Raw genomic sequence first — 24084 nt, 5'->3', positions numbered from 1 at the left:
CGCAGGTGCGCAGGGTTCACCGCGTCCATGTAGTTGGTGTCCTGGTAGCGCAGGAAAGTGGCTGCCTGGCCCGAAGGGTCGATGACAAGAGGCCACCTGGGAGCGGCCACCAGGTCACCGCTGCCCACCCAAACCCTCCGCCCGCTGTCCCACTCAAGCCTGACCACTGACCGGCCATCGGCGTGGATCCGGTCGCCCACATCCTTCATTAGGACGTCGTGCAGCTCGGTGACCTGGCGTTTCAGCCCGGGCCCCACCTCCTCCCCTGCGGAGTCATAAGCGGGCCGGGGCGCCAACGGGAGGACCCGATCCCTGATCCCCCTCCCTGGGCCCGGCCCCCCAGCGCCGCCCACCCTCCTGGGTCTGCTCCCGCAGCTCTAGCCTGGCCATGGCCAGCGTCTCCTCGGCCTTCCGGACCTCCAGCCGAAGCCGGTCCACTTGGGTCTCTGTGTCCCTGATGGCCTGCGGGAGACGAGGGGCCCCAGGCTCCACTCAGAGCGAGGCTTTACCCCTCCATGTGGGGCGGCCCAGACACCTGAGGAGGGGAGAGCGGCCCCCATTCCAGCCCGGGGGGCTGCTGCTGGAAGGTGGCGCCCACGCTCGGGGGGAGGGGACGCGGGCCCCCGGAAGCCCAGGCCCGAGAGGGAGAAAGCCCACCTGCAGGGCGAGCTCAGCCCGGCCTGGGCAGCTCGGCTCACACTCCTCGCGCTCGGCGATCCTCCGGGCGAGCTCACAGTAGGCCTGCTGCAGCTGGGCGCGGGGACCGGGCCGGGCTGGCCTGCTGCCCTCCAGACCCGCTCCGTCCCTCTGCGGCCAGGGCCGGCCTGCCTGGCCCCACCCCCCGTCCCCGCACCAGGGGGCCGCTCACCTGTGTGTGCCGCTGCTGCTGTGCCCTTGCCAACTGCGGGACGTTGAGGTTCATGCTGGGGGGGGGGTGGCCCGGTCATCAGAGGCCCTCCCTGCCCCCCCCAGTCCCCCGCCGCACCGCTTGTCCTCTGCCGCCTCCTGGGCCCGGCGCTGCCGCTCGGCCTCCATGTTCTGGAGCATGGCCTCCGTGAGGCTCAGGTCCCACGACCGCAGCACACCAGACACGGTGTCCAGGGGGGCCACCTAGGCACAGACGACACTGGCCGGGAGCTCAGAGCGTGTGTGGCACGCTCTGCCTCGCTCTCCCATTTTATGGAAAAAGGGCGCCAACTGGCAGAAACATGGCCCCAAAGCCTTATCATGGTGCAGCTGCCCCCCAAAATGAGACACCCACGGGTCCCCTGGCCTCTCCACCCCTTTGCCGGATCCCCTCCTCGCTCCACACACCCCGCTGGCCAGTCCCCCAGCCCCCGGCAGGCGTTCCACTGCCCGTCGGCACACCCGGGGCCCACCCTGCAGTTCCCTTCCGCAGCCGTCGGGGCCCGCACGACACCCCTCCAGGAGCGGTAAGGGGCTCGCCGCTGCAGGGGAGGGGGTGCTCCTGGCCGCGCTCACGCACACCTGCTCCGGCGTGCTACCGTCATCCGCGTACAGCCGGGGGTCGGCTCCGAGCTTCAGCAGCACCTCCACGGCTTCCAGGTGCCCCCCGAAAGCTGCTCGGTACAGCGGCGTCCGGCCGAAGGCGCCCTGCGCGAGGGGCTCCTGAGCCGGGCTCCGCGGGGGCGGCCGTGGCCCCCAGCCCCGGCCCCGGCGCCCACCTTGCTGTTGGGGCTGGCGCCCCGCTCGGCCAGCAGCTGGATGGCCAGGGGCTGCCCGCCGGCCGCCGCCTCCGACAGCGGCGTGTGCGCGCTGCGGTCCTCGCTCCCCACCAGGGCCACGCGCTGCCGCCCCCGCCGCGCACCCCCGCCCCGTCGCGGCCCACGCCCTCGCGGGTCAGCAGCTCGTCCGCCTGCGCGCAGGCTCGCGGTGACCACGTGACACGCGCGGGGACCCCACCCCCCGGCCGCCCCGCCCACCGCCACTGCCCGCCGCCGGCGCCCACCCCCCGCAGGACCGCCTGGATCTCGCCCACGTCGCCGTCGAAGGCCGCCTCCCGCAGCCGGGCCCGCGCTGCTTCTCCCGCCGCCGCCGCCGCGCCGCCTCCTGCTCCCTCCGCACCAGGGCCACGAAGGCCTGCGGGCAGACCCGGACCGAGGGAGCCCCGCCCCAGTCCCGGGGCCCCGGCCGCCCCCACTGCCGCGCAGGCCGGCCTCACCTCGCTCTGCCGCTGGGGGTCCTGGTGCGCCCGCTGCGGGCGGGCCAGCTCCTTTCTGGCCAGGAGCCGCCGGAAGGCGCGCTGGATGACGGTGGCCGCTCGGTCCTCCGCAGCCGGTCCTGGGGGGCCGAGGGGGCGCAGGGGTCCCTCCAAGCTGCCGTCCAGAGCCACTGGGGCCTCCCACACCAGGTGCGCCACATCTCCAGGTCCACATCCCTTCCCACCCAACCAAGGGCCAGAAATGTTCTAAAAGCCACAAAGGCAGGGGCGCCTGGGTGGCTCCGTGGGTTAAGCGTCTGCCTTCGGCTCAGGTCACGATCCCAGGGTCCTGGGATCGAGCCCCGCATCGGGCTCCCTGCTCTGCGGGAAGCCTGCTTCTCCCTCTCCCACTCCCCCTGCTTGTGTTCCCTCTCCCGCTGTGTCTCTGTCTGTCAAATAAATAAATAAAATCTTAAAAAAAAAAAAAAAAACCCTCAGGGTTTTAAGTTTGAGCCCCACGTTGGGTGCAAAGATTGCTTAAAAATAAAATCTTTAAAATCTGCAAAGGAGGCCACACTGGATTAATCCACCAGCAGAGAGCAGAGGAGGAGGTATGAGAACTGAGCTGAGAGCAGACGACGGGCCCGGGGCCTCCTGACCCTCCTTCCCCAGCCGGGACATAGCTGGGGCCCCCGGAGAGCCAGCTGCGGAGGACCAGCTGGAGGAGCTAGTAGGGAACCTGAGGGGTGGTGAGGAAGATGGCCTCCAGCACAGAAGTCCCGTGCACCCCCTAGGACCCCTCCCCAAAAGCCGGAGGCCCCCCTAGCATTCGGGCAGCCACGTGTGGAGGCCGGGCTGGCCAGGCTGAAGCGGGGGTCTCCATCCACCAGCCCACTGGGACTCAGAAGAGGGAGCCCAGGCTGTCATGCCCCGCACACCAGCCACGGTGGGACGTCTGAGCGGAGGCCGAGCTCTGGACGCCGCCTGCACCCCACCCCGTGGGCTCTCTGCCCGCCTGAGCTCGGGCGATTGCCTTTCGGGCCTCCGCGTCACTCCCCACAGGGCTTTTCAACAGCCTAATGCTCGAGCACTCGCGGGCTCGCAAATGTTCGGAACTGCTTGGCGTGCTTCTGGAGTTCTCCAGGCCTCACAGCGCTGCCCACGCTCGGCGGGACAGGCGGGACGGACTGCAGCGGACAGCACGGCGACGGCGTGGTGGCCCCACGGAAACAGGCCATGAAGCCCACTCTCCGACAGCTCCGTGAGTCACGGAGGAGCCTCGGAGGGGTTCAGTGAGCCAGGGTCAGAGACGCGGGAAGAGTCAGGATGGAGAGTCAGGATGGAGAGTGGGTGCAGACGAGGAGACCGAGGGAGGGCGCGCTACCGCGGGGAGTGGGGATGGCGATCGTGGATGAAACGAGCGGAAACTCTGGGAAGCAGGGACCAGCAATGCGGAAAATATTTAGAGATAAAATACAGAAAAATTCCCTGAAGTAAATCTTAAGAGTGACAAAAAATATACCGGTAATCAAAACTACTGGCACCGGGCACATCCTAACCAGGTTGTTGAACCTTAAAAAAACAAAAGCTCCTCAAGCAGCCAGCTAGAAACAGAAAGCAAGTCGGGCTCTGCTGAAATGCTTCACATTTCACAGCCACAGCGCATGTTACAAGTCGGTGATCAGTGTCCACAGAATTCTGAAGGGTTAGCGTTAGCTCAGGAAAATTCAGGACGCACTTCTCCCAGCCTTCCCACCGACTGCGATAGAAAGATGGACAGAATGACTCTATCATAACGTCTGGGTGGAAAAGCCGTAGGGGAGTGCAGGAGGGTGGCCCCAGCCCCGGAAGGGGGCTTCACTTGGCAACACCCACGGGAGGGAGGCCAACAGCCGGGGCAAGGCTTGGGCGGACCACAGCACCAAGGGGACAAAACTCTGTGTGCAACCCAGAGCACTCAGTAAGGCTTTGGGTTTGGGCTTGCCAGATTGAGCTAATAAAAATACAAAATGCTATTTTGGAAATGTACACACAAAAAAAGGATTCGTTGTTTATCTGAAATTCAAATTTAAATGAGTGCCCTGTATCTTATCTGGCAGCCCTATTGGGTAGAAATCCTGAAGAACTCCATTATTTGGGAAATGAAAACCCTCATGGGAATGGAAGGCCCAGCAGCAAATCACTCAGTGCTTAATGGGATCAGGGCGCTCTGGAGTTGCCCCTCGCCCTGATGCTGGCCGGAGACTAAGTCTTCACTGAAGAAGAACATCGTCCAGAACTTTGGCATATCTCCAAAAAAAAAATTTTTTTTTGAGAGAGAGTGTGTGTCCACAAGTCGGGGGGTGTGCAGAGGGAGGTGAAGAGAGAGAATCCCAAGCAGACTCCACACTCAGCACAGAGCCCAGGGCAGGGCTGGGTCTCAGGACCTGATATCACAAGCTGAGCCGAAATCAAGAGTCGGACGCTTAACCGGCTGTGCGACCCAGCAGCCCCCTCCAAAATGTTTAATATGCAACGTATGCCCCCAGAAGGTAATCAGGCAGATGAAGAAACACAGTACGAGGGAAAGATGAAGAAAATGGTAAACAACAGAAGTAGACCCAGACAGAGCTGATGAGCAGCTCTTAGACGCAGACTTCAAGTGACATGTTCAGGGAATTAAAAGACAGATTAAAAAGTCTGGGCAGAGAACTGGAAACAATAATAAAGAACCAAATGGAAGTTCAAGAATGTAAAAATACAAAACCTGAAATTAAGAGTCCAATAGGTAGACCTAACGGCATTACAGACACGGCTCCCACAGAACCGGTAAGCTGGGGCGCGATGCAAATGAACGCGGTCAGCGTCGAGGCGCAGAGACGAGAGGAAAGGTCTAACACAGGTGACTCGAGTTGCAAACGGAAAGGACAGGGAGGAGGTAGCAACGTTTAAAGAAAAATTTTCAAAACTAAGAGACATCAAGTCACAGCGTTGACATGTGTTATAAATTCCAAACGGGATAAGTATGAAAACAAGCGGGGAAACTCACACACACACCAAAGCACACCACGGTAAAATTGCTAAAAACTAAACACAGCGGGAAAAATCTTTAAATTAGTTAAAGGAATGGGTGCCTGGGTGGCTCAGTCAGTTGAGCGTCCGAGTCTTGGTTTCTGCTCAGGTCATGATCTCAGGGTCGCGAGATGGAGCCCCGTGTTGGGCTCCCCGCTCAGCGGGGCTTCTGCTGGAGGTTCTCTCTCCTTCTGCCCCTCCCCGGCTTGTGTGCTCTCTCTCTCTCTCTCTCTGAAGTGAATAAATAAATCTTTAAAAAAATAAATTACTGGCAAAGCCACACTGAGTTACAGGTGCCAGCCCTTCTGACTCCTAAGGAATTTGCCTTACATGCTGGCCTTTCCAGTGCTGAGGTTCAAATCTGTGCCTCGGAAATCACTTGTCACGTTTTCTTTTTTAGCATCGATTGGGAACAGTTGAAAACTTAAATCCTCAACTGCCAGGGTCTTCTACAGTACCAGTATGTGTTTAGCAGAAAACTAACTCCGTAATGAATGGAATTCAATTCCACACATGGTTTGTTCAAGCACACTTAATAAGTAGCCTATTTTTTAAATGTCTTTTTTAAATGTAAATATTTGGATGAAGTTTTTAAAGTTTGTTTTGATATATTCATTTGCTACACCAACCATGGTTTCAGAATTCACCTTTTGAGCTAATTGGTTTCAGAATCTGTAAAATGAACCAAGAATCTTGTGTATCAAACCTGTCACACAGACATGTGAGAATAATGTGTTTATAAAGCATGGATCTTAGGGGGAAAAAAATAAAATTAATTAATTAATTAATTAAAGGAAAAAAGATATATTACCTTCAAAGGGATAAAAAATTAAAATCAAGGGGTGCCTGGGTGGCTCAGCTGGTGAAGCGTCTGCCTTCGGCTCAGGTCATGATCCCGGGGTCCTGGGATCGAGTCCCACATCGGGCTCCCTGCTCAGCGGGGGGTCTGCTCCTCCCTCTCCTCCGCCCTCTGCCTTTTCCCTGGCTTGTGTGCGCTCTCATGCTCTCGCTCTCTCTCTCAAATAAATAAACAAAATCTTTAAAAAAAATTAAGGTGAAATAAACACACCTTTGGACAAACAGAACTTGGAGGGGCCTGGGCAGCGGGTCTCGCTGGGCAGACGGACACAGGGTGTGCTGCTGGTGGGAGAGAGCAGCCGAGCCCGGTGTGCAGGTGCGGGCAGGGATGCGGTTCAACAGAGAGAACATCACACATACCTGAGCGTTCACACACCCACAAAATAAGAGCATATGAGGATCATAGGGGTGGTTAAGGGCGCGGAGGCTCATGCGATGTCAGGACAGCAGGCAGTCACACTAGGCTTGAAAACTCCAGGGCAGGTGGCCACGAAAAGATTAGTCTAGAAACACCGTGGCAGACACAGCATGAGGCAGAGCCCAGCGCAGCATGCCCTGCGCGAGCCCTCTCCCTGAGCACGGGCGACACCTGTGACTTGCTTCTGGCCAATACAGCACGGCAAAGGCGATGGCGCTTCCCGTGCTGACGCTATACCCTATAGGATTCCCTCCGGCAGACTGGCCTTACAGCAGCCGGGGGCCACGCTGAGGAACCGCGGGCCGTCCGTGAGACCGAAGAGCACCTACGGCCGGTGGCCAACGAGGAGCCGGGACCCAGGCCCGCGACCATGGGAGACGAACCCGCCAACAACCCGAGAGAACCTGCAGTGCGTGCGTCCCACACGAGCCTCCAGATGAGACTGCAGCCCGGCCAGCATCCAGATGGCCGCTGCAGGACCCCGAGATGGGGAGCATGCTGTCTTTGGTTGCTCCGTGCAGACCCACTTGTTAGGCAGCAGCAGGAAATGCAAAGTTATGCCCGACTGCTAGTGGCAAGTGAACTCTGAAGCAATAAGCATCGGGGGCTAAGGGAAAAGGCCCCAGAATAAAGGGAGCCATCCGCCAAGACAGCATGGCTCTTGCAAGGCCGTCGGCATCCGGTAACCAGACTCCAAAATACGTCAGCACTATGAAGAGAAACTGACGAATCTAAACCCGTAGTAGGAGAAGTAGCACACGTCTCTCAGTACTGGTCTGGACAAACAGCCCCATAAGCCAGCGAGGACACAGCAGACGTCCACGACGTGCTGGCAGACTCGCCCGGCTGACGGGTTGAGAGCGCTGAACCCGGTCACCGTGAGGCTCGTTCTCCCCACGCGCACACGGAAGACTTACCAAAACTGACTGTAACCTGAGCCATAAAGCACATTTAACAGACATCACAGAGTTCAAATCATAAAAAAATACACTTTCTGAATATAGCTGAATTAAGCTTAAAATCAAATAAAATAACTAGATACCCATATATTTAGAAATTCTGAAATACATTTTATAATAACCCACGCGTCAGCGGGGAAAACACAAAGAAAATGATGAAGCATGTTGGAGTGAACGTTCATGGCCACGCCCCGTGGGAAAGCTGTGTGGGGCCTGGAGAAGGGGCCGGCTCGTCTGTGGATCCGGGCCCCGCAGCAGAGCCCGAGTGGGAAATAAGCTTTTCTTATTTTTTTTTTTTTAAGATTTATTTATTTATTTTGGAGGGGGCAGAGGGAGAGGGAGAGAGAACCTCCAGCAGACTCTGCACTGAGCACGGAGCCCAACTCGGAGCTCGATCTCACAACCCCAAGATCATGACCTGAGCGGACACTTACCCGGCTGCACCGCCCAGGCAACCCTAAGCTATTGTTATTTTAAAGCAAGAAACTTGCTCCTGGAGACCTGGCCTGTCCTGACCGATTCGGACACTGGTAGCAGAAGGCGGGTGCCACCACCACAAGCCCCGGGCGGAAACAGGGGGCCTGGGCTTGAGGCGGAGGCCGGGGGAGGGCAGCCCCGTCCCACACTAGCAGGAGGCAGGCTGAGCGGTCGGAGGCCAGCCTCTGGGACAGACTGCACGGCAGACGAGGTATCTCGTGAACTTGTAGCTCTAGGAGATGAGGCAAGAAAACACGTGTGCGGCAGGTTTAGGCAGCGCTGGCCGCTTCCGACAAGGTTCTTCACAAAGAGGAGCTCAGAGTACAACTGTATGTTTTGCCAGGAAAATGCAAAAGCAATCAAGTCCGGAAATTCAAGGACCACCTGGGTGGAAGCCGTGACCCCTTCAAATCGCGAAGAGTAAAGGATACAGTTGACAAGATCTTCGAGGGCCACGTGCAGTGAAAGCTCAGCCTCGTGTGGAGGACAAAGTAAACGGGTTGGTGCCACATCCCCCCGTGAAATGCAGGAGTGGTCAGCCCCCTGAGCCCGGGGGAAGACGCCAGGGCGGACTCTCCCGTCAAGCTCCGTAAGCCCCCGGCGCCCACAGTCAGTGCCTGTGGGGGAAGAGAGAACCAGGGAGGCAAGGCCAGGAGCAACGCCGGCCTCAGCTCCGGCGTGCGAAGCCCCTGCAGCCACCCGGAGGAAGCAGGCGGCAGAAGCAGGAGGCCGGCGCGTCTCCACACTGCCCCGCTCTGAGTGGTGACAGAGTGGGCGACTTTCTGGCATGGCTTCACATTGTTATGAGGAAATGGATTTTTGGGGGTGACATCTAGTAGTGGTGCACCTTTCCCAGGCTGGTGGAACCCCACCCCTGCAGGTGTTCCTCTCTCTGTGCTCTCGCTGCGAGAGGGTCAGAGTAGAAGAACGTGCAAATTTCAAGAACTGCGGGGTCCTCGGAAGACAGCGGCAAGTGAAACACCCCTAAATTCCCAGATCAAAGGCTGACGGGGCTTTTTGTGACCTTGTGAAAACAATCTTATATGTTACAGACGTGAGACTGAGGCACATGAACACAAAATCCAGGCGTGATCGTGCCTGTCAGGAAATCACCACGTGAGCCCCGAGAACAGGGATAGCCACTCCACCTGCTTTCTAGGGTGCGGACTTGGGTTTCAGTTTTATGGTTAATCGATCCCAGGACCCTGAGATTAGGACCTGAGCTGAAATCAAGAGTTGGATGCTCAACCAACTGAGCCACCCAGGTGCCTCTACTTCAATATATAAACCTTAAAAAAAATTCCAGCTGTCTAGAACTCAGTCATCAAACTTGCATATCTCATTTAAGAATGCAAAACTATGGGGGCACCTGGGTGGCTCAGTTGCTTAAGTGTCTGCCTTCGGCTCAGGTCATGATCCCAGGGTCCTGGGATCGAGCCCCGCATGGGGCTCCCTGCTCAGCGGGGAGTCTGCTTCTCCCTCTCCCTCTCCCCCTTCTCGTGCTCTCTCTCAAATAAATAAAATCGTTTTTTAAAAAAAGAATGTAAAACTATGTACCTCCCTGCCCATTTTAAAGTTGATGTTTAAAATTTTTCCTAACAAGTTTAAATAGTTGCAAAGGATCCAATTTCTGGTATAGTGGTGAAATTTTAAAATAAAACACTTACTTTACCAATGGAATACAAACACCATAGCTGAGCTCCTTGCCGACAGGAAGTGAGCGGCAGCAATCCACGGCAAGAAACAGCATCACAATGAACCAAAGCAGCACCGTGGATCCCTTCGGGAGGAACCCGGCGACCTGTCCCAGCCTCCCAAACAACCCTTGTCCGTTGACGTGGGTGACCGTCCCTGGGGGAGCAACAGTATAGCCAGACCTCAGACACCGCGATGGTCCCCCAGGGGGTATGGGGGCGTCCCTGGGCAGGAGACAGTGGGATCTGGGCCCCAGCTCGCAGACCCACCATATGGCTATTCCCCCCAGTTCCTGGACGTGTCCCTTAGATGCTGTAAGACGCCCTCTGGAGCAGCCCATGTGGCAGGACCGACAGCCAGGAGGAAGCAAGGTTCTCACCCAACGGCCCACAAAGAAGCAAACCCTTCCCCGGTCAAGCCCTGGGATAAGACTGCAGCCCGAGAGAGCCTCCTGTGGGCTGTGCCTGGACGCCCGACCCACAGGACTGAGAGATGACACCGGAGCCACCAGATGTGGGAGGTGTGAAGCAGCAACTGATAACTAACACGGGGCTGCTCCCGCCACAGCGAGCACACACCCATCCCGTAACCAGGAGGCAGAAGCAGGAGTGGCTTCTGTCGCCAGCGTCCCCGTGATCTACCCACAGTAGTTGTGCTTCTTGTCTGCAGGGCTCTGAGGTCTGCCGGGGGAGGTCTCAGCTCCCAGTGAATGCTTCCACCAGGCGACGGAAGAATGGCTCGAACCGCAGAGGGAGGCCTCTGCCCGCGCACGAACCTGACACTCAAAGAAGGGCATTTCCATATGAGCTGGGGCGACATGTCCTGACCTCCAATAGGGGTCAGCTCCCTGGTCCTCACGGGGACCAGGAGGACTATGTCTGGAACCCAGGTGTCCCCTGGGGGGCAAGAGCCCATGAGGATTCACACCCTTCAGGGAGAGAACCCAGGCCCACTGACGCCCTAGCTGAGGGCAAAGGGCACATGGAAAGGGCAGTGAGAGAAGTTCTAAGAGCCACGATCGGCCTCAGGAACAGGGTGCGTATCTTCCTCCTCATTTGTTACATACATTTGTATATATTAACTAATATCTTTTTCTACTCTATTCTCTAACTTTTTTATTTTTTTATTTTATTTTATTTTATTTTTAAAGATTTTATTTATTTGACAGAGAGAGACACAGTGAGAGAGGGAACACAAGCAGGGGGAGTGGGAGAGGGAGAAGCAGGCTTCCCGCAGAGCAGGGAGCCCCATGCGGGGCTCGATCCCAGGACCCTGGGATCATGACCTGAGCCAAAGGCAGACGCTTAACGACTGAGCCACCCAGGCGCCCCTATTCTCTAATTTTTTTTAAAGATTTTATTTATTTTAGAGAGAGAGAGGGGGCACAGGAGGGAGGGGCAGAGGGAGAGAGAATCCCAAGCAGACTCCCTGCTGAGCACAGAGCCGAACGTGGGGCTCAATCCCCGACCCTGAGATCATGACCTGAGCCGAAATAAAGAGTCGGACGCTTAACTGACTGAGCCACCCAGGCACCCCTTATTCTCTCATTTTTTATGTCAGACTTGTTGATACTGGGAAACTTTATACCATTTAGTATTTAAGTGTCAGAAGATCCGGGTTCCAGGTGGAACATGAAGGAATCTGGGGTGTAATGAACATCAGTCAGAGGTGTGCTGATGGGAGGACAGTGAGAACATCTTCATCCCTACAGAGGATGCATTTCGTTGGGCAGAGGCATTGCAAGGGGAAGTTCACGAGCGCGTGAAGGCGCGAGCGGAGGCCGCAGCCGAAGGGCTGGAGCAGGTCCTCCTCCGTTCAGCTCCGGAATGCTGGGGCTGCGCCACGCTGCTCCCCAGCCAGCTTCCTGTTGTGTTCTGCCAACAGGGGGTACGGGGCGGGGGGTTAGAAGGGATTTCCTCTTTCCTGTCCGCTTGTTCTCACGCCACCCCAGCAAGGACCATGCAGCGGGCTCTGTGCCAGGATGAGAGTAGTTTTTCTGAACCATGTCATGACCTCAGCCCAAGTACAGGCCCCCATCACCCCTCACTGCACCCAAGGCTGGTAACCAGTCAGGGGTCAGAACAGATTGAGCAGGGAAGTGCAAGTCGGCTCCAGGAAGAAGTAGCCTGCTTCCAAAAAACTTTTTTTTTTTTTTGCAGGAAATGGTTAATGTTACTCTGTAAACCCTTCACCTGACTAGGATCCTTGCAAAGGCTCAGAGAAGACGCCCTTCACTAGAACAAGAAGAAAGACACTTGTGAGTGAACGCAGAGCTCATTCTTGGGGGAGTGGGGGCGAATGGCCAGATTCTAGAAGAGAAGAGGTTAAGTGGTGCAAGACAGTGTCGATGGTCGTGAGGGGCAGCAAGTCCGAGTGGTGGTCACGACGTTCTGACCTGGAATGGGGCGGATGGGCAGTATGCAGGGTGCTGCTCAATTTGTAAAACCAGAAAAACACCAGGCTCTGCCGATCAGAAATCCGACATCAGCCACCACAGGCCCTCACTGCTCCCAGACAAGCACCAAGGTCAAAGACTCACGGCTCTCAGACTGGAGGGGAAGCCAGCTGGCCTTGAAGGAGGATCCAGCAATGTCACAAGTTCTCTCCTGACACTGAATATTCTCCCAGTCCTTCCTCCGAGGAGTCGGTGGCCCTTTACCAGGATTAACTGTACATGGGGGGCAAGGGGAATACACACACTTTTTGAGGACTCTTAGATACAGTATCTAAACTGATCCTGAGACTGCAGATTTGCAGTAGCATCCGGGTCCTCTGTCTATAGAATGGAGATCAATCAAAGATGGCGCCGTGGCTTGAGTCCACTGCCACTAGACACAGGTCCGTGGGTCTGTCCAATAAGCTGGGATAGATATAATTAGCCACCAGCAGAATGCTTACATTGGGTCCTTGACCAATGGGGTCATTATAGCAGGAAGAGCCAAGTGGGAGCCCATGGAACTTACCCATACCCACCAAGATAGTGAACAAGATAGAAATAGTACTTTCCTAGAGGAATTGTAGAGATTAACAGCAACATCAAAGACTTGAGGGACCCACATAAATATAGTCAACTGATCTCTACAAAGGAGCAAAGACAGTCTTTTCAACAAATGGTGATGGAACACTGGTCATCCCTATAAAAAAAGTCTAGGCACACACCGTACACCCTTCACAAAAATTAACTCAAAATGGATCATAGACCAGGGGCACCTGGCGGGCTCAGAATGGAGTGTCCAATTCTTGATCCAATTGTCCAATTCTTGGGTTGTAGGTTTGAGCCCCATGTTGGCTGTAGCTATTACTTTAAAAAACAAAATCTTTTTAAAAATATGGATCACAGGGGTGCCAGGGCATCTCACTCAGTTAAGCATCCGACTCTTGGTTTCGGTTCAGGCCATCATGTCAGGGTCGTGGGATTGAGCCCTGTGTTGGGCTCTGTGTTCAGCGGGGAGTCTGCTTGAAGATTCTCTTCTTCTGTCCCTCTCCCCACTTGTGTGCGCACACTCTCTCTCAAATAAATAAATAAATAAATAAATATTTATAAAAAATGGATCACAGACCTAAATGTAAAATGCAAAACTATAAAGCTCTAGAAAGGACATAGGAGAAAACCTAGATGACCCTGGGTATGGTGATGACTGTTAGATACATCAAAGGCTCATCCGTGAAAGAAATAATCGATATGCTGGGCTTTTGCTCTGTGAAAGAACTGTCAGAGTGAGAAGACAAGCCACAGATGGGAGAAAATGTTTGCAAAAGATGTATCTGGTAAAGACATGTTACCCAGTATGTTCCAAGAACTCGACAGTGAGGAAACAACACAGTTAGAGAATGGGCCAGAGACCTTAACAGACACCTCGTCAAAGAAGATACACAGATGGCGAATAAGCATATAAAAGATGCTCCACATCATATGTCATCAGGGAAATGCAAGTTAAAGCGAAATCCCACGACACACCTGCTGGAATGGCCAAAATCCCAGAGCACCGACAACACCAGATGCTGGTGAGGACGCGGAGCAACAGGAACGCTCACTCGTGGCTGGTGGGAGAGCAGAACGGTGCAGCCACTTTGCGGGACGGTTTGGAGATTTCTTACAAAATTAAACACGCTCTTACCATGTGATCCAGCAACCATGGCCCTTGGTATTTACCCCAAAGAGTTGAAAACTTATAGCCACATCAAGACCTGTGCATGGATGTATGTAACAGCTTTATTCAGAGTCACCAAAACCTGGAAGCAACCGAGACATCCTTCGGTAGGTGAACAGATACGTGACCCGCAGTCCATCCGGACGATGGGATGTTATTCAGCGCTACATAGAAATGAGCTCTCGAGCCATGGAAAGACATGGAGGGACCTTAAATGCATATTGCCAAGTGAGAGAAGCCAGTCGGAAAAGGCTCCATACTGTGTGATTCCAGGTCTCTGACACTCTGGAAAAGGCAGAACCATGGAGACAGATGAGTGGTTGCCAGGGGTTGGGAGGGAGGGAGGGACAGTCAGAGCACAGAGGATTTAGGGCAGGGAGACTACTCTGTATGACACTCTACTGGTGGACGCACGTCATGACATGTTTGTCCAAACCCACGGAAGGTCCAGCACCTGGAGTGAGACCTGAGGTCAACTAGACGCTGGGTGATGATGATGGTTCATGATCATGTCCCCGCGTAGGTTCATCGACCGTAACAAATGCACCACTAGTGGGGATGATGATAACTGGGGAGACTACATGAGCAGGGGTAGAGGGTGTATGGGAAATCTCTGTACCTTCCCCTCAATTGAAGGGAACCTAAAACTGCTCTAAAAAAAATAAAGCCTTAACTAAAAAAAAAAAAGAAAGAAAGAAAAGACCCAAGACAGACAGGTTTGAGGAGAGCAGGAGTAGTGGTCCCCATCATATCTCCGTTGAATTCACCTGTCTGGCCTTTGCAGAAAACAGATGAATAATGGTGGAAGAAGACGGACGACAATGAACTTGAACAGGTGGCAGAACCGGTCAGATGGGCTGTGCACAACTGATTTGGCAAACGCTTTCCTCTCAACATCCATCACTGGGAGGATCCAGAGCACCTCCCCACCCCAATCTGGCCAAGACAGCAATGCACCATCACTGTCCTCTCTCAGGACCAAGCCACGCTCTGGCTTCCTGTGGTAATACAGCTTACAGGGAGTGTAGGAGGCAGAAGAAGGGCCCCCCACCCCAAATGTCCGTGTCCTGTTCCCTGGAGCCTGGAAATGTGCTGTGTTACATGCAGGAGGGAATTAAGGCTGCTAATCAGGTGACCTTAAAATAGGGTGATCATCCTGCATTATGCGGGTAGATCCAATGTAATCACAAGGGGAGAGAGAGGCAGAAGAGACTCGGAGGAAGGTCAGAGAGATGCAACAGTGCTGACCTGGAAGGCAGCGGGAGGCCACGAGCCAAGGAACATGGGCACCTCCAGAAAGTGGAGGACAAGGACCCAGATTTCCCTCTAGAGCCTCCAAAAAGGGTTGCAGTTCCCAAGGCCTTTATGGTAACCCACTGAGGCCCGTGTCAGACTTCTAACCTACAGAAGAGCAAGAGAATAAGTTTGCCCTGTGTTAGACTGATAGATGTGTGCTGGCTGCAGCCATAGGGAGCTAACACGGGAACCTAGATCGTCCTGGTGCCGCCCCGATCCTCAGACTTCCAGACATAGGGAGACAAAACCACCAGTCTGGGGAAGCTTTCGGGGTTCGTGGATCTGGAGCTTGCTAGGACATCGTAAGGTAAAAAATAAATGGTTGTGCCTTGTACCTCCTTCCTCAAGAAAGAAGCCCAGTGGTGGGCAAGCCTGTTAGGACATCTGAGCAGCATCATGTCTCTGGGAATACCGCACACCCCATTTGCTGGGAGACCCAGAAGGCTAATGGTCCCAGCAGGGCCCAGAGGTTGTGGCTGAGGCATGAGCTGCCAGGCTGGGGCCACCTCATCAGCAGGTCCGACATGCTGTAGGTATTTGTGGGCAGAAGGGTGCCCTGTGGAACCGCTGGTGAGCCCCCACGGGAGAGGTGCGGCAGGGCTCCAAGGTTCTAGAGTAAGGCTGTGCCTTCCACGGCAGAACACTCTTCTTGGTTTGGAGAACAGCTCCTGACCTCCTGGCCCTGGTGGAGGATGGGAGTCCAACCAGGGCAGGAGAGAACATGCCGCCCGAGGAACCCAACCCAACCTGCGGTCCTCACTCCAGGGACTCCTGGCATCGGGCAGATACAGTGGGAATCCATCGCATGGTAGAAATGAAACGCCGGGAAGGCCTGAGCCCTTCCATGAGCCAGACAGCCGTGCCACGCTCTCCTCCCTTCTGTAGTATTGACGCCTCTCCTCAGCCCACAGCACAGTGGAGGAAGCCTCGGCCGGAACACACACAGCCGAGTCCACCCGGAGGCGCTAACTCAGACTGCCCGCTGTCGTCCTCCTCCGTCAGGAGACCCTGCGGGGCAGCGGGGCCGACAGTCTCCGGGGGGCACCTGGTCATCTACTCCCCGTGGATGGGAAGAGTGGCCTGGGGGGCGCAGAAAACCACCCCCAGGACAACGGGGAAAGGCTTGGCTGGTTCATCAGGAGCCGGAAATGGACAGAGACAAGCAGGGCTGGGAAAGGCACCGGGGGGGGGGGGGGGCGGGCGGCAGGAGCAGGCTTGGGGGAGCCAGCACGGGGGGCTGGCTCTGCCTCTCACTGTGATGGCCCCGGAGAGAGTCCACTGCAGAGGAGGTGGACAGCCTATGGATGTCGGCCAGCCTCTCTCCTCGGCCACCCGGTGCTGCTGCGAAGGCCAGTGCATGGAGTGGCCGAGGGAGCAGGGATGCTGGGGACACTTGGGCCCAACAGCACGAGCCCCCCACACCAAGGCCGAGCAGACACTGTCCTGCCCAATCACGTTCTTGGTGCCAACTCCTATGCTCTGGCTGATGATTTGGGCAGGTCATCAGAAACGTGGGTGATGGCGACGAGACTGGGGGAGACGCCCTCTGAACGGACTTCTCGGAATAAACCCAGGCTCTGAGAACGGTTTGTCCGTGTGATGCTGACCAGGTGTCCTCACTGCAAAGGAGGCTCTGGGCTAGCAAACGGACACAGACTTGTTCCCGGCTCACAAGCCACGTGGCCACGGCAGCAGAGTGGGGCCCATGGACGTCCTCATCCTCTGGGTGCCCAGGCCTGAATGCGGCAGTCCTACGGGACACCTTCCGTGAGAAGGGGACACCCTTTATTTTGGCTGACATGGGTTCCCGCAGGGAGGCTCCTACGGGCTCAGCTGTTCACACCACCATTGGCACAGACCTGCGGGCCCCTGAATGCCCAGTCCGAGCCCCCACCTCACAGCAGAAAGAGGCAGGGCAGTGGGGCCTGTCTAGCCTCACTCGCGCCCAGAACAGCTGGCCTTAGAGAAGAGGGGGCGGGCCTGCTGGAGACTCAGGACTCCCACCCTGTCAGCTCGGGTGCTGTTCTGAGGAATTTGGTGGGAGGCCCCTGCCCACCATAGAAACGGAAAAAGGGGCCCTCCTTCCCCGTGACAATGAGAGTGTGGCGGAAGTGTGGGCGGCCTCTCCCCAGGAGTAACAGCAGGCCACGGGGCACAGGTAGAGCGGGTTCTCGGTGGACCCGCAGAGTCGAGGATATAGCTAGTGCGGGCTTCTAATGACAGATGGGGCGTCCTGCTCAGACTCCTCTGGGGCCTGGCCTGTGTCCTCCACTCCCTCTCACTTCTGCCTCTTTCCCAGCCCAAATCTCCAGCTACTGAGTATCCTTCCAGCACATTCCATCTCTGCTTAAATTGCAGAGAATCAGTCCTACTATGCATACTCTGGAACCACGAGTAACAAACACGTCGCGCATATACAAGGCAGGACTTTACGAACCTTCAGTGGTCCACCGCTGTCCTCGGGACAAGGTCAGGCTCCTTGTCCTGGCCCTCGGTGTGTGGGTGGCGTGCTGGGAGTTCATCCTGGGGCAAGGCCAGCACCACCCACACAAGACCAAGCTTGTGTGAGGGTTGAGACCAGCCACTCTGTCCGGGACAGGCCAGAAGTAAAACGGGAGTCAGGAGGCGGAGAGACCAAGGCCAGGGTGGGAAGGAGAGAAACAGAGACCACAAAGACCTATCTGGGCACGAGGGCTTGGGCACGGGGTCACCAGGGTGCAGTCTCAGGAGACTGGACAGTGGAGAGGAAGGGGATGACGGGTCTGCACCTGGATGTGCTGGGGAGTTTGAAGACACCCAGGACAGGGCTGGGGGGTTGCAGTGGAATGTGGATGCGGGGCACAGGACGATGATTTGGTAAAGACTCAGCTCTGGAGGTCGGTGTCAAGAGACTACAGTGGACGATGCCTGCCCTGAGAAGACAGCCTGGGGGCGCCTGGGGTGCCTCGGGGGCTCAGTCGGTTGAGCGGTGGACTTCTTATTTCGGCTCAGGTCATGATCTCAGGGTGGTGAGATCCAGCCCGACCTGGAGCTCCCAGCTCTCTCTCTCTCTCCCTCCCCTCTGCCCCTCCTCCCCCATAAATAAATCTTAAAAAAAAAAAAAGAGGACTACCGCCGCCGCCGGCGACAGAGGCCCCGGGCACAGGCGCCCGAGACTGAGCAGGAGAAGCACGGTGGGACACGAAGGTGGTGGCCCCTGTCCAGTCCCCAGCGGACCACCGCGCGTTATAGGCGTGAGGGAGAGGGACTCCCGGACACGCCGCGCCCCTGGGAGGCGGCACCGGCCGACCCCGCCCAGCCCTCGCCGGGAAAGCACGGAGCTGCTGCGGTCACAGAGAAGGCCGGGCTTCAGCTCCACCTGCCCCGGGGAGGGCCACGCGGCTCCGCGAGCACCCGCGCGCGCGCACACGCACACGCACGCACACCACGCGTGTCCCGGCCCGGGGCAGCCCCCTTCCCGCCAGCCCGCCCCCAGTCCTGCCCATCCCCTCCGGCCCGAGAGCAGAGCGGACGCGGGGCGCGCAGGCTCTCACCTGCGGGGGCCTCTGGGCACTCAGGGGCCGCGGGCCGCTTGGCCGGCTGGCCGGTCTTCCTCGGCGGCTGGCGGGTCTCTCTCGGCTTCCCTGGGGGAGGGGGAGGTCAGTGCAGTGGAGGCGTGGGCCCACCCCTTCCCATCACCCTCCGGAGGCGTTTATGCGCTGCGTGGAGGACAGGTGCTTCTTGGCGGTTAAGGGGCGCCCACCCGGGCATGTCCTCCCCAGCAGTCCGGCGGCGCCCCCTGGGGTGCCGCGGGGGGTGGGGCGCCCCGGCCCCGGGTCCTGAAGCCCTCGCTCTAACGAAGCCACGTGGGGCGAAGTCCCTGCCCCAGCCCTAACGCAGCCCGGCATCTGGTGCCCTGTCCTGTGTGTCCTCCTGTGCCCCCCAGGTGGTGGCCTGCTGTCTCCCTCCCCCTGAAGCTTCAGGGACAAGGGCTGAGTGGGAGGAGGAGGAGGGTGCTCCCAGCAGGGCTGTGCTAGGCAAACCAGTCAGGCCAGTGTGGCCGAGCTGGCTGGGATGGGGCCCTGGGCGTGGGTGTGAGTCAGCGGCCCCAGGCTGGGGAAACGCTGGGAAGGAGGCTGTCTGTGGCCTCCTCCCAACAGGAAGCCCAGGGGACGCCAGCACTCGGGCTGGCCCTGTGCACCCCCACCCCCACCAAGGTCCCCCGGGGATACAAAGGCCTTTGTTTCTGGGGCAGGGCAGCTGGACCCCCAACCAGGAGGCACCAAGAGCCCCTGCCCCACCCTAGGGCAGGCTGGACTGTGCCTTGCTGCCCCATCTCAGTCCACAGAATGCCATCGGGCCTTAGGCCCCGGCTCTTCCCCCAGCCCCCAGCAGGAGGCCACCAGGCTGGGCGAAGAGTGTGTCACCTCCACAGAGCACCCCAGGCCAGCTTGGGCCCCCGGGGGGCTCCTCTGAGCCTGCCGGCCTGGGGGCTCCCAGGCTAGTTGGGTTGAGCTTGTCTGTGGCCAGAGAGGGTCTCCTCTGGATGGTCAGTGTGACTGGGATGCAGCTCCTGGGCCCGTGGGCCGGTGGGTTGCCCTGGACCAGGGGCAGGGGAGGCGGCGCTGGGGCCCGCCCAAGGCAGGACCAGACTCGTTGCTACACCCAGCCGGGATCTGGTTGCCGAGAGCCACCTCCTCCAGTTTCTCAGTCTCCCTCCCAGTCTGGCCAACGAGGCCTGTGGCCTGTAAAGTCCTGCGCCCTGTGTCAGCACGTTAGTCAGCCCTCGAGCCCGGGTGAGCCACCACGCCGCCGAGTCCCTATAAACTCCCCAGCGTGGCCCAGCCCAGCGAGTGGGGCCCGTGAGGCCCACAGGCAGCGCCGGGGCCTGGAGCTGCTGCACCAAGGGGCAGGGCAGGAGCAGAGGGCCCACCGTGGCCTCCCGGGGATGCCCGCTGCGCCCGCCTGATCACGGCTGGCCGGCAATGAGCCAGGGCCCCCAGGGAGCAGACTCCTGGTGAAAGGCGCCGGATCGGGGCCATGTCGGGGAAACGAAGTCGGGCTCGAAAACCCCGAGGCAGGAGGGCGGGCAGGGCACAGCAGGCCTGTGGGCAGCAGGGCCCCGAGGCCAAGCCCCCGCCTCCCGCCGCAGGGGGCCCTCAGGACAAGGTGGGGGTGGCCCCTGCGGAGCACGTGACCAGCAGCAAGCCAGCTGCCCAGGGACACCCCAGGGTGGCCACGCCAGAGCGGCCACAAGCAGCCGAGGGGCCAGTGCAGGCCACTGCTCTGGGGTCCGAGCTGGTGTTAGTCCCCGCTGCGGACATGGAAGGCTGTGGGGCAGGGGGCCTCACACCGGGCCTGGGTCCCGAGCTGCTGAGGCTCCACGAGGTCCAGCTGTGCCTGGCCCAGGAGCAGCGGCTGCTGGAGGACCGGCGGCGGCAGGTCCAGCTGCGGATGCAGCTGTGGCAGGAGGAGCAGCTGTGGCAGGAGGAGCAGCTGTGGAGGGAGCAGCTGTGGCAGGAGGAGCAGCTGTGGCTGCAGCAGCTACGGGAGGAGCAGGCCTGGGTGCGCGTGGAGGGGCTGGAGCTGGCCCTGGCGCTGGAGCAACTCCGCAGCGAGGGCCTTGAGGTGCTGCAGACCCAAGGCCAGGTAAGGGGGTGGGGAGGCTCCGGACAGTCTGTGGGGGTGTGGTGGCCATGCAAGCAGCCTACAGATTCCTGCAGAGGGCCAGGGCACCGGAGGCCGGGATGGCTGTGGGATAACGGTGGGCCCTTTTCACACGCGCGAGGTGAGGTGTGCCCACCACACAGGGTGCTACAAAGGCCATGTGAGAGCACGCCCTCCCAGGCTGGCCCCGTGTTTGGCAGGTAGAGGGTGCCCAGAAAGGACACTTGTTCAGGGAAACTGAGGCAGAGGTATTCCTACAGGGGACCCAGGCATCCTGGCCAGGTGGGCCAGGGCAGGGAACTGCTGGAGCTGTCCAGGGCAGTGTTTGGGGTGCACAGGGGGAGGGCTGCAGCAAGGCCCTAGGTGGGCAGTCAGCAGGTAGCAGAAGTGAGGAACATGCCCACCCTCCCCCCACCTCCAACAGGGCTCCCTGGCAGGCTTCCTGGCTGCCTGCCCTGCCTCCACTGTTTATTGCAGTCTGTGTTCCCAGGGCTTGAGATCACAGAAGAAGCATGCGGCCCTGAGCCCATCATCCTCATTCCAGAAAGGCTGCTTCCTCAGACGCCGCTGGGGCTATTTTTGGAAGCTAGGGTCTAACCCCGGCTTGGCATGGGAGAGTAGTCACCGTCACCCCAGCAGGGCGCGTGATCCGTGAGCTCTCTGTGGTCCAGGGACTTGGGTCAGCCCCCCTCCGAGCAGAGGGGCTGCAGCTGGGGGACAGGGTGGGTGCTCCATTAGCCAACACGGACCCCAGTGCAGGCCTGGATGCTGGAGGGACCCAGAACTGCAGGCTGGAAGGTCTGACAGCTTCACAGAGAACTCATGGGTGCCATGACAGAGAAGAAATGGGACTGAGAAGGGAAGGACAATGGGTGGGGGTAGGAAGGAGAGAAGGGGCCCTTCCTGACCCACAACAGGACGGAACCAAGGGCAAGCTGTCACCATTCACTCTAGGAGTGGCTATGGAGAAGGTGGCCTGAGAGAGCAGCTGTAGGCAGGGAAAAGCAAGGGGATGGCCCAGGTGGAACGGAGGGTCAGAGTGGACCACACACTTAGCCTGAGAATCCCCAACATGCATTCTAAGTGAGCTGTCTCAGAACCTGTCTCCAGTCCACGTGGGCCTGCATTCCATCTCCGTGTTCTAACGCTGTGCGGCTCCCAATACTGCTCCCTGATCCCCCCAGGGGTACAAGTCTCAGAGTCAGGGTCTGGAATGGACTTCTGAGCCCTGAATCCTCGGTCTACCATACCAAGCCCAACTCAGAGATCCCTTGAAAGCCACGCTCAGAGGGAAGGGTCTTCTCAGAGCATCTCTGTCAGCTGCAGCGAGGGGCTCACAAGTCAGTGTTGGAGTGGAGGTGCTCTGGAGGTCAGACTCACCTACCAGCAACAGCTCTCGGCTGGGCTCCAGGGAGGGATGGCTGCCACTTCCCTGATGCAGCTTTGGGCACCCCCTTCTTGCTGCTCATTTTCCTGGGGGGAGGTGGGAAAAGTCAAGGAGTGTGTGCTTAGAGTGGCCTGTGTGGACAGATAGCCTCATGTCCCCCACCCCCCCCAGCTTCCTGCCAGCTTCCAGGCCCACCTGCCTGCCCTGCTTTTCGGCCTGAGTGTGCCCAGCAGCTTCTGGCGGAATGCTTGCAAGGACCTCTGGCCACAGCTCATCCCCCTTGCCCTTGCTCACCTGCCTCCTCCACTCCCTGGTTCATCCATCCTTTGGTCCCAGGCCCTGACCGTAACCTCCAGGGCTGGGTGTCTCGTACCTATGTCCCTGCTCTGAACCGCTGGGCTGCAGCTGAACAAGCTTCATTCTAATGCATAGCGCCACCCTGCTCTGCTGAAGTCGACATGCTTCCCCACTGCCCGCAACCCACCCAAAACACCAACACTTCTGTGCCCCCAACCCTCTCGTGTTGTTGTCAGGGCCTAGAAGCAATGCCTTTCTCCCTAGTCCAGGCAGCTGACCCCAGAGTTTCTTTCCCCTGGGAGGCCTCCCTTGGCCCAGGTTGGGTTGGGTCCCCTCACCGCCCCCCCGCGCAGGTATGGCACGGCAGTCTTGCCTGGGCACTGGTGTGGGACACCCTGTGTCTGCGTGCCCACCACCTTCTGCTGGTGGGGTGTCTCACAGTGTTTGGGGAGGGAATTAATGAAACTGAGAGCAACCCTGGAAACCCAGAAGATGGGATCATGCGTCAAGAGGGACGAGGAGGAAGGTGACCAGAAAGTGGCAGGAAGAGGATTATTCCGGCATGGATTGAGGAGGGAGAAGTTTTGGCAGGGGACTTGGCTTGGACACATGGTTGACCGCAGGGCAGGCCCTAAATGGGATCCAATGGGGAACTGGGGTTCTGAGCAAGGATCTGAAGTGTTTAGGGGGACTGAGGACTTCTTGAGGGGGGTCAGTGTGTGCTTACGGGGTCCCCTGTCCACGTGGAGCAATGCTAGCAGGGTACCTGCTGAGTGAAGGACTCTCAGTGTTCGTATGGGGTCCCATACATGGGCATGGTTCTGTGGGGGAGGATCCTGGTGCTTGTGGAATCTTGTGCCAGGGGATCAGTGAATGTGGGCTTCCCTGTGTGTGAGGGCTTCCCATGTGCATGCGGGGTCTCCCATGTGCGTGGACGTCGGTGTGCGCCGTCCACGCACATAGGATAGGCGTGTGGAGTTGGTGTGCACGTAGGGTCCCGTAAGTATGCAGGGATCCCTGTGGTGCCTGTGGGGTCCTACGTGCACGGGGGTCAGCACGGGTGTGTGCAGGGTCCTCTATAAGTGGAGGCGTTGGTGTGTAAGGAGGTAAGTGCATGTGGCATCCCTTGTGTGTGCGGGTCCTGAGGTGCCTGTAGAGTCCTCGTGGGAGTGCCTGTAGGGTTCAATCTACCGGGGGGCATTGGCCTGGGAGGGGACTGGTGTGTGGGAAGGTCCCTCGTGCGTAGGTGCGGGGAGGGGTCCGCGAGCGCAGGGTCTCTGTGTGCCAGTGGGGTCCCAGGTACTTGTGAGCATTGCGTGCGGAGAGTGGGGGGTCCTCTGTGAGGGCGTCGGGTTAGGGGGTGCCCCGGTGCTCGCGGGGTCCTCAAGCCCGGGCCCGCTACTAGCTCGGCGCCGCCCCTGCGGCCTCACCTGCCTCACCTGCCTCCCCCAACTCGCAGGCAGGGCGAGAAGTCCCGCCCCCTACGGCGGGCTGACCGGTTTCCTAGCGACGGAGCCGGAACTTCCGAGTCACCTCGACTTCCGGGGCGAGGGTCAGGGGTCAGGCATAGGGGCCTAGAGCTTCGGCGAACGGATGGGCGCCGGGGGCGGCGGGCCCCGGGAGGCGGGGCCTCGGCGGCGGCGGCGGCGGCGGCGCCGGGGCGCCCGGGGCCGGGGGGCGCGGCGGGG

The 24084-nt window shown here is 58.5% G+C and overlaps 1 protein-coding gene across 1 annotated transcript; it reads right to left on the bottom strand.

Annotated features, from left to right (window-relative positions):
• Positions 1-8: 8 nt before the first annotated feature.
• Positions 9-18774, bottom strand: IQANK1 (IQ motif and ankyrin repeat containing 1). Its single transcript, XM_032415871.1, has 6 exons — positions 18600-18774; positions 17504-17652; positions 2183-2301; positions 1489-1614; positions 172-1110; positions 9-96 (listed from the first exon to the last, which is right to left on the bottom strand). The coding sequence occupies exons 2-5, from the start codon at positions 17586-17588 to the stop codon at positions 919-921; spliced, it is 522 nt and encodes a 173-aa protein (XP_032271762.1). The 5' UTR covers positions 17589-17652; positions 18600-18774; the 3' UTR covers positions 9-96; positions 172-918.
• Between the last annotated feature and the right edge of the window lie 5310 nt (positions 18775-24084).

This window comes from Phoca vitulina, unplaced genomic scaffold (assembly GCF_004348235.1).
Source record: "Phoca vitulina isolate PV1807 unplaced genomic scaffold, GSC_HSeal_1.0 scaffold18, whole genome shotgun sequence".
Classification (NCBI taxonomy): Eukaryota; Metazoa; Chordata; class Mammalia; order Carnivora; family Phocidae; genus Phoca; species Phoca vitulina.
The sequence above is the reverse complement of the archived record's forward strand: the minus strand, read 5'-3'. Positions and strand labels throughout refer to the sequence as shown.

Bases quoted from the DNA above. Each gene is read 5' to 3' on its own strand.
- IQANK1 (XM_032415871.1), bottom strand. From the start codon at position 17,588: ATGAACTCCCAGCACGCCACCCACACACCGAGGGCCAGGACAAGGAGC. The intron at 1,615-2,182 runs GTGAGGCCGGCC...CCCCTCGCGCAG, and splicing joins ACCCCCAGCGGCAGAGCGAG to GGCGCCTTCGGCCGGACGCC. The intron at 1,111-1,488 runs GTGTGCGTGAGC...GTCTGTGCCTAG, and splicing joins ACGGTAGCACGCCGGAGCAG to GTGGCCCCCCTGGACACCGT.